Source organism: Diplotaxodon limnothrissa, linkage group LG23, assembly GCF_057381915.1.
Source record: "Diplotaxodon limnothrissa isolate DT_005_m linkage group LG23, D_limnothrissa_male_GT1.1, whole genome shotgun sequence".
Lineage (NCBI taxonomy): Eukaryota > Metazoa > Chordata > Actinopteri > Cichliformes > Cichlidae > Diplotaxodon > Diplotaxodon limnothrissa.
In genome coordinates, this window is record NC_140617.1 from 30,167,682 (window position 1) to 30,183,741 (window position 16,060).

Here is a 16,060-nt window from a genome sequence, read left to right on the forward strand (position 1 = left end):
CGATATGGCAGCCTTGCTTCAGTGGCTAAAACCGTAGCTTGCCTCCACCAGTGTGTGAGAGTGAATGAATAGTGGCATTGTAAAGCGCTCTGGGTGCCTTGAAAAGCGCTATATAAATCCAATCCATTATTATTTTTTAAGTTGAGGTGCGACATTAAGCTGTATCAAACAGTGATCGGTTAAAGGCGCAGCTGAGACACCCGCATCTACATTGTTCTGTATTATACTGTCTGAAATTAGCCAGAAATCAAAATGAGATTTAGCTGAGCGATCGAGCTTGAACCATAAAAAGGGCTGATGAAGTTGGTTCACTAATCTCCAAGGATCTATTAGGTTAAAATCTAAACAGAAGATGTGTAAAAATGAATTTATATGATGAGACTGGATTTTAGAGAGTGATCTATCAAGCCACTCGTCACAGACAATATTGAAATCTCCTCCCACTATAAAATTGTTTGTGGAGTACTTGTGAGATAGTTCTTTTAGGTGATTGGTTATGTCAGTTAATAAGAGTTCGTTCTGAGCAACACTGTTGTAGCCATAAACATTACATAGAAACAGAAATGTATTTTCCACTTTGAGTACACAGATTAGCCAATGGCCCAAATTGTCTTTCCTATGAGTTTCTATGTTATTACGGACGTTTTTAAATATATCAAATTTGATAAATAGAGGTTTTCTGAGTTTCCTACCCTCACCTGTGGTCACGAGCTGTGGGTAATGACCAAAAGAACGAGATTGTGGATACAAGTGGTGGAAATGGGCATCTCCCTTAGAGATAGGGTAAGAAGTTCAGCCATCCGGGAGGGACTCAGAGTAGAGCCGCTGCTCCTTCACATCGAAAGGAGCCAGTTGAGGTGGTTCGGCCATGTTACAAGGATGCCTCCTGGGCGCCTCATGGGCGAGGTGTTCTGGGCATTTCTACCGGGAGGAGGCCCCGGGGCAGACCCAGGATACGCTGGAGAGATTATATCTCTCAGGTGGCCTGGGAACGCCTTGGTGTTTTCACGGACAAGCTGGAGGAGGTGGCTGGAGAGAAGGAGGTCTGGGCTTCTCTGCTTGGGCTGCTGCCCCACGACCTGGCCCCGGATAAGCGGAAGAAGATTGATGGATGGATAGATGGATGGAGGTTTTCTGAGTTTTTGAGACTTCTACATCATCATCATTAGTGTGAATCCTCCAAAAAAACCTAAATTAATTGTACAATATTTTTTTAAGCAATAAATAGCAAAAATATTGGTAGATGTATCAATTATGATACAAATTCAAACTCATTTATGCAAATTAATATTCATTCATTCATGTTCATATAATTTAAATAGTTAAAGTTAGTTGGTTTGAAACAACACAGGAAGTAAATATCATGGAGACACAAAGCACACGTGGATAAAGCAGTAGCAGTAAAAGTAAAGGAAGCACAGGAGTCACAAATGTGGACATCAAGAAACGTGAGAGAGTGAAACAACAGGAACCAAAACTCAACAAATATACAGCAGATTTGTTAGTATCATGACAAAGAATTATTTTTTCTCCCTACAGATTACACCAATTTTTTCATCTGCCTCAACAGAGTGTGTTTCTTGTAGCAATATACAGTTAGCATTTACATTTTTACAAAACAAAAATACTTTATTTTAAGAATATCTCTCAAGCCCCTACTATTTAAAGACACACAGTTAAAATTAGAAGTGAAAAATGACATAAAAAGGAAAATAAACAAGAGACTGGAACACTAAATCCTTTAAATTGAATTCACAAAATGCAAAAGAGCTCTAAAAAATATAATATATATAGTCGTTATGTATAGTCATTATAATACCGTACCAAATAGGTAATATGAACCTGCCTACTTAAACTTAACGGGCGTGCTCTCTGTAGTAAATGTTCTTCCCTTCAGCTCCGGCTTGCTCTATTTTGGCCAAACTGCAGCTCCTGCCTCCTGGTCTAGTTTGCAGAAATCTTGCTTGATGTAGATGCCTAGCTCCTTGCACACCTGGGAATCCTTGGTCAGCTGCCAGAAAGCATCTCGATGGTGTCTCACGGTGAACTGAACTATTATTTGTAAAGGTCAACCCGCTTCTTTTTTCCCTAGGCGATGGACGGTGTCCACAGCGTTGTCCAGTGAAGAAGCCCAATGTGGTGCGATCTTGGCTAAGATGTCGATGACCTCCTTGCAAGAATCCTTGTCGTTTGTTTCTTTCCATCCCTGAATTTTCAAGTTCCAGTGGCACATGTACCATTCTAGTTCCCACACTCTCTCCTTCAGCTCCATGTTTTCTTTGTTGAGAGGAGGCATGCCTTTTTTCCAAAACAAACAGTTTAGCTTTACACTCTTTTATAACGGCTGCGTTCATTTCAGCTAGCTTGGCAATATTAGCCACCATTATCATGTTGTTACTTAGCTGCACACTGAGGTGATCAATCTTGTTTGTTAGCTTGTTAATGGCTTCTACTATGGAGTTGTTGGTCTCCACACTTTGGGACACAATTCCCTTACAACGGTGCTTTGGTGGATGTAGATGGGGTTTTTCTTTTGGCTGACGACATTGAAATCACCATGGAGTATTCGTGGTCAGTGGCTGCGGAGCTTTTGGAGGCTACCACTTATTTGGCTGAAGCTTCTGCTTTTTCCCGCGTCAACTTCTTGTCTTTTAAACGGCAGATTGGGTTCGCTCAAAAAGGCTTTAGGTGATGTACTTTGTCTTCAAAAACTATAGGCAAAAACAGCAACCTATTTGGTGGTCAAAAGAAGAGGTCTAATTGGATTAGATTTTTTTCCTTCCCACCTCTGACTTTGAAGTCCAGCTGCCTGCTTGTGTCCCACTTACTTACCACTGTTTTGTCTTCTTCTTTGTGCTCAAAGAACCATTGCCCTTGTGTCTTTTCTTTCTGCTAATCTCTGTGTTTTTGTCTTTCTTCATCGGCCTCAGTCCTTATCTCTATTTCTGCATCTGTGTGCACTAACATTGGTAGAGACTATCAGTAGTGCAACCAGTGAGTTGATGAGGCCCCTCAGCAGACTTCAGGGGCCACATCTCTTGCTTTGCTGGTTTGCTGGTACAAAAACACAGCCTGTCTTTTAGCGACACCTGCTGTATTAGAGAGGTTGTATCATGAATATGTGACTCTTGTAATAAAGAAGATAAATACATATGTCTAAATCCCTGTAAGTAGTTTGCAGGATATTTATTCTGCTTATGACAACGCAGAGTAAAAGCTTATCCCCTGGATGGAACAAACACAGCACAGATCAAACAAAAGAAATCAGGAATTAATTTTTATTTCAGAGGTAATCAAAGACAAGTGGAATGTAATGATTAAACACACCAGAGTTCATATCCGTGTGATATAAATGCTCTAAGACAGGGGTGTCAAACTCATTTTACATCATGGGCCACATACAATCAGCTTTGATTTAAATGATCCAGTAAAACTCGCCTTTCTGTCAGTGTAAACTTGTTTAATTGCATATTTACAGTACAAGTCCATTTTTTTATTGTAGTAAACAAAAAGAATTAAAAGGAATCTGAGATCTTTCTCAGTGTGAAAAGCTGTAAAAGTTTCCAAAGCCACCCAGTCGGCTAAATTTGAAGCCTTTGCTGGGCTGAATCTGGTTCCTGGGCTTCATGGTTGACACGCCTGCTCTAAGCCTGTCTTAACCTATGCCATTAAATAATAGTCTTATTTATGGCATTGAGACCACACAAGGAAACTCTTTGGTGAGGTCATAAATCAAGTAAGCAGCTGGGTCATTTCCTCACAGACTTCTATGCAATCACATTTTTGGAAGGACAGGCTGGCCATACAATGCAGGTTCAAAGCACTTGTGCATTAGCTTGACCTGGAAGCTACATGCAGGTTTTTTTTGTTTGTTTGTTTGTTTTTGTTTTTTACATACAATATATATGTAAAATTCTATTAGCTCACGATATTTGCCAGCAAGTAGTCAGCACTACACAATTACACATTGTTAACAGGTTGTTTTTTTTTAAAAAGGGTTAGGGTTAGGGTCTGACATTACAGCTTCATTTTTTTGACAAAGGTTTACAGGGCATTGTTTTAGGTGCACAGCAATAAGATAAATTACAAAAATAAAAGCAACTTTGTCAGTTGCATCAGCATGATGAGATCAATCCCGCTCTTCTCTACACCTATATTTGAGCCCGTGATCTCCCTCTGAGTCGTAGCTCTCATAGCACGGCAGCGAGGGCCATTCTGGCTCGTACATCGTGGTGGTGTACACAAACGCATCTGTGATGCTCCCCGGTGACACCTTCTCCTCTCCTTCCGTCTTCCCCACCCACTCCTTCACTTCCAGCTGGACCACCGTCCGCTGGTACCACGTTGGGACGCTTTTAAAAGTGTCCAGGAATTTCAGCATCTGGTCATCCACTTTGTAGATCTCCCCGTGCACTCGGTGACCCTGGCCAGGGATGTTGAGCAGGAAAGGGATGTTGTCCTTGGTGGTGATCACTAACGGGTATTTCTGGATAGTGAATGCCAAGCCAAGGTACTCGGCCTTTCCATTGTTGTTGTCGAACATGCGGTAGTTGTTGGGCTGCCCCTTCTTCAGGATGCCGTACACAAAGACCCGAGTCATGAGGACAGAGGACCAAAGACACACCTGTGGTGTAAAGAGGGAGAAACACCTCTGGGAGCAGCAAGTATTACTGGCAAATATATTTATCCAATTTTAACTGTTACTCTGTATTATATCAGTCACTTGTCCAGAGGTGGAAATTTGATCTAATTTAAAATGATCAGACCTTCAAAATAAAAGAAAATGAAAGTCAAATCTATGTAACACTTTATTTTAGTAATCTGCTCTCCTTACACGCATTAATTAGGAAAACAATCAGCAGATTACCATTACATGCACAGATTAAACATTACTATAAAAAATATGTCCTACAACACCTGCACACCTCTCCAGAAGAAAGGTGTGGAGGCTCTCAAACATCAGCACCCCCAACTGCGTCACTGATCTATGCTCTTGTGACACCTCCACACTCCCCTCTACCACCCACCAGCCCCTGCACTCCACACCACACTCGAGCTGTTACAAAATACCGTTACCGGAAGTGCAGTTTTAAAACACATGCTGTGAAGTGACATGTTTTTCTGCTTGGCTCTCAACTAAACTATCGTAAAGAAGCGCAAACCAACCTTGAATGAGCAGTAAGTAGATATTCCTTTCTAAAAAATCCGCCACCGTGACAGTTTAAGGAAGTGCGAAGGATGCCGCATACAGGGAAGCAATTTAAAGAATGGCGGAAACAATAGAGGGCGTTAAAGTGCCAAAGAAAAAAGGGCCTCGTGGGAAACGAGGCAGAGAAAAGGCTTTTATACTATACTGAAATCCAAATGAAACAAATAAACCATTATACATTTAACAAGATGTATCATTAATTATCTTGGATTAAGTATCATTTATTATCTTAAGTGGAAGATAATTGATGGGTGGATTTTATTTAAATACATATTTTATTATTTCACATTTAGTTTATTATTTTCATTGTTCTTGTGCTGCAGTGCATCATAAATTAATTTTGTTTGTCAAACTCACCCATCAAAGTTGGGAAAGGCATAAAAAGATATAAAATGATTTTGAAAGGGGATAAACACTGAACTGATTTGGAAAAAGGTGTTAAACAACTGTACATCATTATTTCAAATTAAATATTACAGATGAATCAACTGCTTAGTTCATCCTGAGCTGTCTTAAAAACATTATACAAGTAACTCCCATTGCTACCTGAAGAAAAAACACACAGCTCTTTCTTCTTCTTTTTTTTAAACTCCAGACTTCCAAAACTTATAGCAGACATCTGGTGTTTTGAATACAGTTGAATAAATATTAAGAAACAAACAATTGAATAATTTCTGGAGCAGGCTTGACATCACTCGTCAGGATATCCATGACCAGCATGAACAACATGCTGGTCCAGATGGTTCTGCTCCCAGTGAAAATGCTCTCACTTTCCTCCCTATGTATTACATTTTTTTTTTATGTTAGTTTTAATTGAAAACAAGCTGTTCTCAACAAAAAGTATGACCTGTGCACATCAGGAAATAAAGACGTGCAAATGATTCAATTCAATATATTCTGAGAGCATTCCTATATGGTTCACTAAAAATACACAGTTATGAAATTAAACAATAATCTCAGCTTAACTGATTTGCTTGGGAACGAATACAAAACTAAAATAAACCAAACATAACCTGTTAGATATCACCTATCACCCGTGTTTAACCTTCACTGAGAGGCGAGGATCAGGAAGGGGTACCATGGGCTCTGATCACCCGGTCAGCTGACAGAGGGTGAGGGAAGCTGTCTGTTATGCTAACAGGACCTGACAGCTATGAAAAAATGTAATTATTTTTGCAAACAGGCTCTCAATAAACCAGCCAGATATTCATTTTCGTTCAGACTATGCCATTACATTTTTACCTTAGAAAAACAACTAAAAAATGCATTTGGTGACAGAAAAATCATGTTCCAAAACTGTACTTACAGTTTGAGGGCACTTTCGCAGTGGTGGAGGAAACAGCTGATGTGATTTTATTCCAAATGCATTCTGGGAAACCTGCCAACCCCATGTCCACTGGATCAATCCATTTTCCAAAATCAGTCTGCCAGAGTAACCAGATGTTAGCAACTGTTGACAAGCTGCAATGATTGTTTATTTTATTTCATGGGGTGCACTGAAGCACAAGAACCAGGAAATAATAAATTAAATAGTGAAATAAATAGTTTTGTGTAAAGACTAATACGTTTTAAGTTTTTAAAACAATATTTTGAGGCAATTATTTAATTATATATTTTCATTTTAATTAATCAAAAACACATTTACATAATTAATAGATTTATTTATACATTTATATATAATTAATGATTAATTGCCAATTTTAATTATTTAAAACATGTCAGATTAATTATTTACTGACATTTTATATTATTTTGTTTTAGCATTCTTAAGACTCAGTTCTAGAAAACTGAGTGAAAGTTTAAAAAGTTTTATGAATGATAGTCAGTCAGTGGAGGTTTAGGTCAACTCAAATGCAATGAGCCGAAGGTACTCTTTCCATCTCTGTCCATATAAAACATGAAAAATATTTTCAGGTTCATTTTAAAACATAACACCTCTGTGGGGCATAATGTGCTGAGAGGAAGAAACTTTGATCATTCATAAATGAAATACATTTGCAACCCACCAAACTACTATAAGCATAGATGGAAGGTAAAGTTTTTTTATGGTGCTGGTGTTGTCTGTATACAATTCATGTTTTCTGCTTCAGTATCTGTTGCAACAACTGTTGTACTCCTGTATTTGGATTTCAGGAAACATGCATGGATGGATCATCTCTTCAAGTAAGACTTTTCTTAGGCAGCGTTCACTATTGTAAACCACAGCCAATCAAATTGCAGGACATTGCCTCCGTGTGTGGGAAGAGGGAAGGGTGGATAAAAATGCTTTGCAGTCCCAGACATCTGGTCACCCTACAGCAATGAACAGCATATTGTTTAAAACCCGATTCATCTGAGCCCAATCTTGCATTCATAAAAAATCAAAACAGATCTTATATATTAAACATTTTTTACATTTAAAACCAGGCAGGGAAAGGAACTTATATTAAAAGAATGCCAGATTTTTATGCCTTCCTTTTTAAAATTTTTTTTATTGCAAATATATTACTTTGAATAAAAAACTGGGTTCATTCAAAGTGCAGAAGAGGTGGGGGGCCTCCAATCTGGCCCACTACATGCTTTGGAATATATGAAGGACATAGATTTTGAACTGTTAAGTGTATTTTCACAAGTTTTACAGCTTTTCCTATGAATGTAGAATTACCCCATTACCACTGTCCTTCATATTACACCACAGTAATTAAGTAATAGATAAACAGCTAAATCATTTTAAATGACATTTTTTTCCACTATTGACTAAAGAAATGGGTTTTTTACACCGGGTCAATGGTAAAAATGAATGAATTAATAAAACATTTCTGTGAATTAATGATTTTTTTTTTTAACTGAAATTTTCACCAGTCGCTGCCTGGTTTTTCCATTTCAAAGCTCTTTGTCTGGAGCTGCACTGGATCCCAGTAAACAAATAAAAATGATTACTGTGGCTTTATGAGAGCAGCAGACACATCTCATAAAAATTAAGCTGAAGTTGTCTCGGAGGAGAGGGAGGGAGGGATGGATGGAGGGAGGGAGGGAGATGATGTTTCTTCAGACAGGCTCTCTAAAAGACGTGCTTTCCTCATTGTGTCTCACTCCTCCGACTGCAGAGTCACCAGCGAGTACTTGCCGAGATGAACTGGGGCAAATAACTCAGCCTCGGAATAAATAAAGTGCAATCCATCTTTCCTTAAAAGACACTTGACATTCAGTCTAACAGCAAAACAGCCCGCTAACTCAGCCCGGGCGAGCTGGAAAAATCTAATAAACTTTGTGCTTTGGCAGAATGAAGGGAATTGGTAACTGATGGAGCAATAGGAAATAATTTGTCTTTAAAAATACATCTCACCGTGTCTTGGTTTGTCTTTGTCTCCTTTTCTCACTCAGCTCAAGAGAGTCCATTCTGGTGATATGAAACAAAATTTTGGGGGGGAAAGCTCAGGTACAGTGGATGATATCAAAAAACTAATAAAGGGAGCCAGTAGAGGGAGGCAAGATGATATTAGAAGAAGTATTAGGAAGACATCTGATATTTCATGACAAATACAAACTGCTTAATTAATTTTGTGCTGTTTCACACCTTTTAGCTTGTGTGTTTATGGTGAAATGTGATTTTTAATACATATTTGCTGATGTAGAAATGTTTAATCTGGTTGATTGGAGGGACTTTGATGAATGAGGTCAAGACATTTGTTCTATTCGTTACCTATTGGTTCACCTCATCCTCATACGCATCACCTGTCTTCTTAACCTAGCTTCAGCAGCTCTTCTCATATCTTCATGGTTTGGCTCCTCAGCTTTATCCCTCTGTATGTGGTACAGCTCTGCATATCAAAATCAGTACCAGTATACCTCTTCTCCAGTCCTCAGGCATTCTCTCACTTTCCAAGACTGTGTTAAACAATCTGGTCAAAAAGTCCACTGCCCACCTCCTACACGTCTCCATACCTCCACAGGTATGCCACCAGGACCAACTGCTTTTCCAGTCTTCGAACTTTTCATAGCTGCCCTCAGCTCCTCCTTATAACCCCCTGAGCTTTTTGATTCACCAATGTTCCTCCATCCATCCCCTTCTCTTTCTCATTTTCTTCAGAGAGCATAACACAGAGCAATTATATTATTGTTAATAATAATAATAATAATAATAAGTAGTATTATTGCAGAGCAATGTAACTCATGGGCCTAATTTAAATGTACTAGCTGTGGTCAAAGGAGCTTGCAAAGAAAAGCGTCTGGACTTCTTTAATTAAGTTGCTTGAACTGTGGACACACTTTTCCAGCTAATTAAATACTAAAAAAATAACAACAAATTATTATTATTCCTCGGCATTATAGCTGTAGTAGGTTATTTGATTGGTCACAATTGTAACGAGTGCGCAGGCTCGGAATCTGCGCTGGCGCTGATTTGTTGATGACGGAAGATGACGAAGGCACGTCCGCAGCCTAGCAGCAGAAAAGACGGCGTAAACAAAGCAGACTGCTAGGAATCGGCTAACGCTAAGTAGCGAATATTTCAGTAGTAAAATACTCAGTATTTATGCGCTTGGTTACAAACGAGCACATTTTATTGGTGAGTAGGGCTCAGATGTAAGTGGTAAACGACTCACGTATTTGCGGACACTACAAACTAAACGATACTACAAATACCGTTATTGCTAACTACATTAGCTTTGGCTAGCCTCGTTTAACGGGATGTTCAGCTTCTGGAAAATAATGTCTTCCAGCCTAATATTTATCGAAAACACACGGTAACGACTAAATTATTCACCGACGTAAGTTGGGTGAGGCATTTAAAAGCTAAACGTTTACACTTTGATGGGTTAGTTCGCCATGTAGCTAGTTTAGGTTAAGAGTCGATGAGCAGGGCTGGATAGTGGAGTGTCGCTGCCCACCTGGACCACCACTCAGTCATTCGGACCCGGACTGCGATGTTTAGCCTGATGGCGAATTGTTGCAACTGGCTAAAACGCTGGCAGGAGCCTGCAAGGTAAGTTAGGTCACGATATGATGCCCCAAAATCAGTGCTTCACACTCCGAAATCACGGACAGCTTCAACCTGTTGAGGTGCTTCGAAAAGTGGAGCTGCTCGTTGTTATACATTCAGTTCGTTTTTCAGTGAAACAGTAAATGAGATACTATCACCGACACATCACACGCCATAAACCTTTTAATAAAGCTGAGACAGTTCTGTATTTGCAGTTTTGTTAGTTTATGACATAATCCATTAAAGTTAGCTTAAAAAAAAAATCCCCTCTAGCTTTTTATTTCTTGCAGAAGAAATGGCCTTTTTTATTTTTTAAAGGCCATTAGATCTTTTATCTTGTGATACTGAAGATGCAGTTTTTCTTCTAATAAATAAGTAACATAAAACAACTTTTAAAGTTAAAATAAACCAAAGAATTCATACAGTGTGGATTTCAGGCTTTGTTTTATAGTGTTATAGCATTTCTACCTAAGTATTACATATTTATTTTTTCTATCAACGTGTTACTCTATATCAGAAGATCACACCACATCATTTATTTTATTACCATGTAACATTTTTGTTTTATTATTGTAGTTCCTCATTTAACCTCCTATATCTATATATGTATGTATGTATGTATGTATTAGGGGTGCAACGATACACAAAATTCACGGTTCGGTTCGATACTTTGGTGTCACGGTTCGATATTTTTTCGATACAAAATAAAATGTTCATGCCTTTTTAATTTGTCATTTATTAAAATTATAAATATATATTTTAACTCAAAAGTACAGTTTTTAAATTTAACCCTAACCCTTGTGCGTGTTTTTTATTTTGACAGTGAATGCGCACCTGCGGACCACTTATGTGCACCCCTGGTTATTTAGCTCATCATATCGCAGCCACAAATTATTTTGTCCATGAAACCATAAAGCTGCACTTTCTTTTTGCCTTCTAGTCTGATTTGTCATAACTTTTCCGTTTTGCGGTAAGCTTTTCTTTGGCTGTCATTTCTTCACCCTGACCTGTCTTATTTGGCTCAGCAGAACTGAAATATATATCCTGCTGCTTTTACACACACACACATAACGGTCAGCGATTCTCTGCGCAATCAACCTATCACATGTTTAAGCTTGCTGCGGGAGATTTCACTTGTCATGTTTGCATAGTAAGCTAACGATTAATAAGACAATGTCGGAGGAATTGGTGCACAAATTATCATCACTCACCAATCAGTACTGTCGCTCTCTATACACAGTTCACGCGATTGCAAAGTGAATGCAAAAAAAACAAGCGCAAATTCAAACGCGATTTCAATATGTCACATATTGACAGTGGCTCACCGATGCCAATGACATAATTACCCAGCTACATTTCTGAAAGAATGCAAAAGCATTGACATATATTTTTCCTTCCTACAATAGCCGGACGGGCAGGGCAGAGATAGATTTTGGTAGCCCGACTGAAAAAAATCGCTGGCCCCGGGACGTCGGGCTAGCGATATTGCGAGCCCTGTATCTGATTGAGGAATCACTCATCTTTGGAAAAGAGAGTTTATTACAGAGAAATGGCTCTTTCCAAAATAAAAGCTATACTATCCGCTTCTTCTGGGCTATATTCTCAGCAGCATATTAAACATATCAGGTCCCCATAAGGAGGATCATGTGCTAACGGCTGTCTAAATGACTTGGCTAAAGTTTGTAGCATGCATGCTTGTTGTTTTTGTCTTTGCACTAGGATGATGTCGGCGTAAATGTGCAGTCATATTCGTTGTGTTCCCACTAGTGCTTTCAGGTTAACCTCGTTAAAATGACCTTAACGCCACAACACGGTAGGGCTGCTCGATTATGGCAAAAATGATAATCACGATTATTTTCACTGAAATTGAGATCACGATTATTTGACGATATTTATTTAACCCTTTAAGACCTACTATAGAACCAAGTCCACCAGAGCTTATATTATTTTTTTTACATGCTGTAGTGCCATTTGTGGGAGCATTTCAAGTTGCTATACATCAATACAACTGTTATAGCCCATATTTTAATAATATGTATGCATTAAGTCCATAGTAATTACATAAATTGCAAAAAAGTGCAATAAACTACAAAAAAAATTGAAAATCGCTTTTGTTTTGTTTACATATATTTCTACTTGGAGAAATTTAAGAGGTTTATCCCTCAAAACTTTAAATACAATAAAGTTGCAAAAAATAGTTTCCCACCACAGGAAATTTATTTTGAGTGTCTTCATAGTTTTATTTTGGAGATACAGCAATTTTTATATACTGCAGGAAAAACAAAAAACAATCCTATGATGCAAATTTGCAAAGAAAACAGCATGTGCATCATTTCACTGTGGGAAGTGTTACGAACAGCTGATAGGAACGGCAAAGCGTGTTTCTGGAATATTATGTTTTTGTTCCTGCAAGCGCTTTTTATGCAATTTTTGCAAAGCTATATGTGGAACGAAACCGTGACCGAGGACAAGCTGATGGCATAAGATGTAAGTACAACTCCTCCGGTTTCATATGCAAAACAAATTATTGCGCTAGCTTACACGGTTCAGGTTCTACAGGGATTTAAAAATAGTTACGCAAAATAGAGCGTGCTGCTCTGACCGGCTTTAAAGGGTTAACAATGACTTTTAAAAAATAATATAAAATGGTGTGCAACACCACTGAAGTTTTTTTTTTTTTTTTTTAAACTCTTTTCAACCAGCGGCAGTCACTCTCCTCTCCAAATAACTTCTGCTTAGCTTTCCGAGCTTCCCTCGGGTCCTCTTAATCAGCGGTCTCCAACCTTTTTTGCGCCACGGACCGGTTTATGCCCGACAATATTTTCACGGACCGGCCTTTAAGGTGTCGCGGATAAATGAGGGAGGGGCTAATAATCGGCTCAGTCATTTTTAATGATCGTTGAAAGCCCAGATCGTAATCGTGATTAAAATTCGATTAATTGAGCAGCCCTACAACACGGCAAATCTCCGTTAACGAGCTACCCCTGATAGCCCCGTGCATGGGGCTAGACGGCCAACATGTTAACGAGCTAACTGCGCTAACACACTAGCTCCCACCCATGTAATTGAGCATTGCGTGGCACATCCAACATACTGTTTTACTCTAGTCCATGACGCGCTTACCTTCAGGGTCATATGTCACATGAAAACCAAAATAATTCCAAACGCCAGATCTGAATGAGGGTGGGGGAGGTTCAATTTGCCATGTTGCAAGGAGAGCTTAACTTCTGTCTGGCTAGCTTGCCCTGCGCTCTTCCTTCTGACGATGCTGTCTGTGTGGAGCGCTCAGTGGATCTGCGCTCGACAGTGCAGCCTAGGCGGAGTAGTCGAACGCAGATTCACTGAGCGCTCCACACAGACAGCATCGTCAGAAGGAAAGTTGATAAAATAAATTGCAAATGTTGTATTGTTCGATACATATGCGTACCGAACCGAAAGCACTGTATCGAACGGTTCAATATCGATACGAATATCGTTGCACCCCTAATATGTATGTATATATGTGTGTGTGTGTGTATATATATATATATGTGTGTGTGTGTGTGTGTGTATATGTGTGTGTGTGTGTGTGTGTGTGTGTGTGTGTGTGTGTGTATATGTGTGTGTGTGTTAGGGCTGGGCGATATATCGAGTTTTTTAAAAATATCGATATATTTTCATACGAGATATAAGATGTGACAATGTCGTTTATATCGATATAGTCTATGTTACGTTATAATTATACTTGTGGAGCCGCAGGTTTGCCTCTCTTTCGTCCACTTTTGTCTCTACGCAGCGTTACTCTGCCTCGCCTCTCCTTCACTGAACACAACTCCGCCTCCCCCATAGCTTCACCTGCAGGCAATGACAAGATGAAAGCGGAAAATCTCCGTTAGCGAGTTACCGCGGATGGCCCCGTGCGTGGGGCTGGACGGCGTCAACGTGTTAGCGAGCTAACCGCGCTAACGAGCTAACCGCGCTAACGACATGCAGCCCGGAGGAGCTGCACGGCCTATAATCCTTTCATTTTCTCAAAACTCGACAGTGCGCCTTATGTATGAATTCTGGTTGTGCTTACTGACCACGAACCGATTTTATGTGGTACACAGCGCTCAGCAATCTGTCAAAAAATGTTTTAATATGACTTTGCTAAGCTACGGAGCTGCACGGCTTGATGTCGGAGGATTACGGCTACCGGGGAGGAGCCTCGCAGAGTGATACGTACTGTGTGTGTATAAGGACCACAAACGGCACCTGTTCAGAGACGTGGTGCAGCTGTGAAATCTGTCTCTTTGTTATTATGCTCAGCGTCTATTAGTTTACATTTTGACTGCACAATTGTGAGCTTTTTGTTATGCACAAAAACAACATTTTCTTTTATTTATGGACCATGATTATTTAATAAATGCTGATAATTTATTTTTGAGTAATTTCTTCATGTACATCTATGCTGTATGTAAATAAAAGTGCCCGTGTGACATCTGGGACACAGTGTGACTAAGAACTCTCTTTTTGTTCTTAACTTATGGCTTTAAAAAAAAAAAATCGAGATATATATCTTATATCGCCATCCAGCTAAAAAATATCGAGATATGAATTTTGGGTCATATCGCCCAGCCCTAGTGTGTGTGTGTGTGTGTGTGTGTGTGTGTGTGTGTATATATATATATATATATATATATATATATATATATATATATATATATATATATATATATATATATATATGAGACAGATAAATATGAAGGCATCGGGACAGATAAATATGAAGGCATGCCGGCTCGGACGTCGCCCGGATCAACAAGGTCCGCGTCAGGTGTTGAGGAACCAGGGCACCCTGACGAAAAGTGGGCTACTGGAACAAGAAGGCATCGGTGGGCAAGAGACGAAAACAGGGCGTTGTTGGAATGCTACTATGCAAGTAACCCCGGCGGAAGGGGCTACATGAATAGGATGACGGACCTATGGATTCTTCGATACCCAACATCCACAATGACGGCGAAACAACTAGTAGCTCAGTGTTCCAACATTCGAAAGAAGGGACTGCTCTCACAGCTAGAGATTGACGAGGTACAACACAAATGCTACGGCAAGGAGGACCCGACCCCAACCCGAGATTGGGTACATAGCCCCAAGTGCGCTAACAAGCTGATCTACAATACGGCAGCAGTGATCAGTGAGATGCTTGGCTACAAGTTGAACAGCCACAAGGGGCAGTACCCTCCATGGAGAAGGAGGCTAGAGGGCAAGATCAAAGTAGCACGGAGGGAGGTTAGCCAACTAACGGAGTTGCAGAAAGGTGCGACAAAGAAGGTGCATAAGAAATACAGCAAGCTGTCCATACCTGAGGCCTTGGAAACTGCCAAGCAAAGACTCACAGCCTTGGCCAGCCGCTTGAGGAGGTACACCAGAGAAAAAGGTGTACTCTCAGTGGCAAGGGAACAATAAGAGAACAGCACCACCAAGGCTGGAGACGGAGCAATACTGGAAGAGCATATGGGAGAAGGATGCAACCCATAACGGCAATGCTCAGTGGCTAGAGGATCTGAGGGCAGACCACAGCGACCTCCCTGAACAGGGTCCAGTAACCATCACAGTGGCAGATATCCAAGAAAGGGTCTCCAGTATGAAGAGTTGGACAGCACCAGGGCCCGACATGGTTCACGCCTACTGGCTAAAGAAGCTGACTGCACTCCACGAGCGTCTGGCAGCACAAATGAACCAGCTGCTAGTTAACGAGAGACACCCGGAATGGCTAACCGAAGGTCGGACGGTCCTGATCCCCAAGGACCCCAAGAAGGGACCGGTCCCCTCCAACTACCGACCAATAACCTGCCTCAGTACTACATGGAAGCTCCTGTCAGGCATCATATCGGCTAAGATGAACAGGCACATGGGTCAATACATGAGTG

The 16,060-nt window shown here is 40.1% G+C and overlaps 2 protein-coding genes across 2 annotated transcripts in view; one reads left to right on the top strand and one right to left on the bottom strand.

The window, feature by feature from the left end:
* Nucleotides 1-4,129: 4,129 nt before the first annotated feature.
* On the bottom strand, nucleotides 4,130-4,600 carry LOC146608499 (gamma-glutamylaminecyclotransferase B-like). Its single transcript, XM_085348446.1, has one exon. It carries the CDS (start codon nucleotides 4,598-4,600, stop codon nucleotides 4,130-4,132), a length of 471 nt encoding a protein of 156 aa, XP_085204572.1.
* A 5,052-nt stretch (nucleotides 4,601-9,652) lies between these two features.
* The window catches only part of arl13b (ADP-ribosylation factor-like 13b), a 19,067-nt gene continuing 12,659 nt past the window's right edge, over nucleotides 9,653-16,060 (top strand). The window contains exon 1 of the mRNA XM_085348119.1: nucleotides 9,653-10,172. Coding sequence (XP_085204245.1) covers nucleotides 10,114-10,172 — 59 coding nt within the window. The 5' untranslated portion in view covers nucleotides 9,653-10,113. The remainder of the gene's footprint in view (nucleotides 10,173-16,060) is intronic.

What these genes read in the sequence shown, in the direction of transcription:
- LOC146608499 (XM_085348446.1), bottom strand. Translation starts at nt 4,600, where the DNA reads ATGACTCGGGTCTTTGTGTACGGCATCCTGAAGAAGGGGCAGCCCAAC.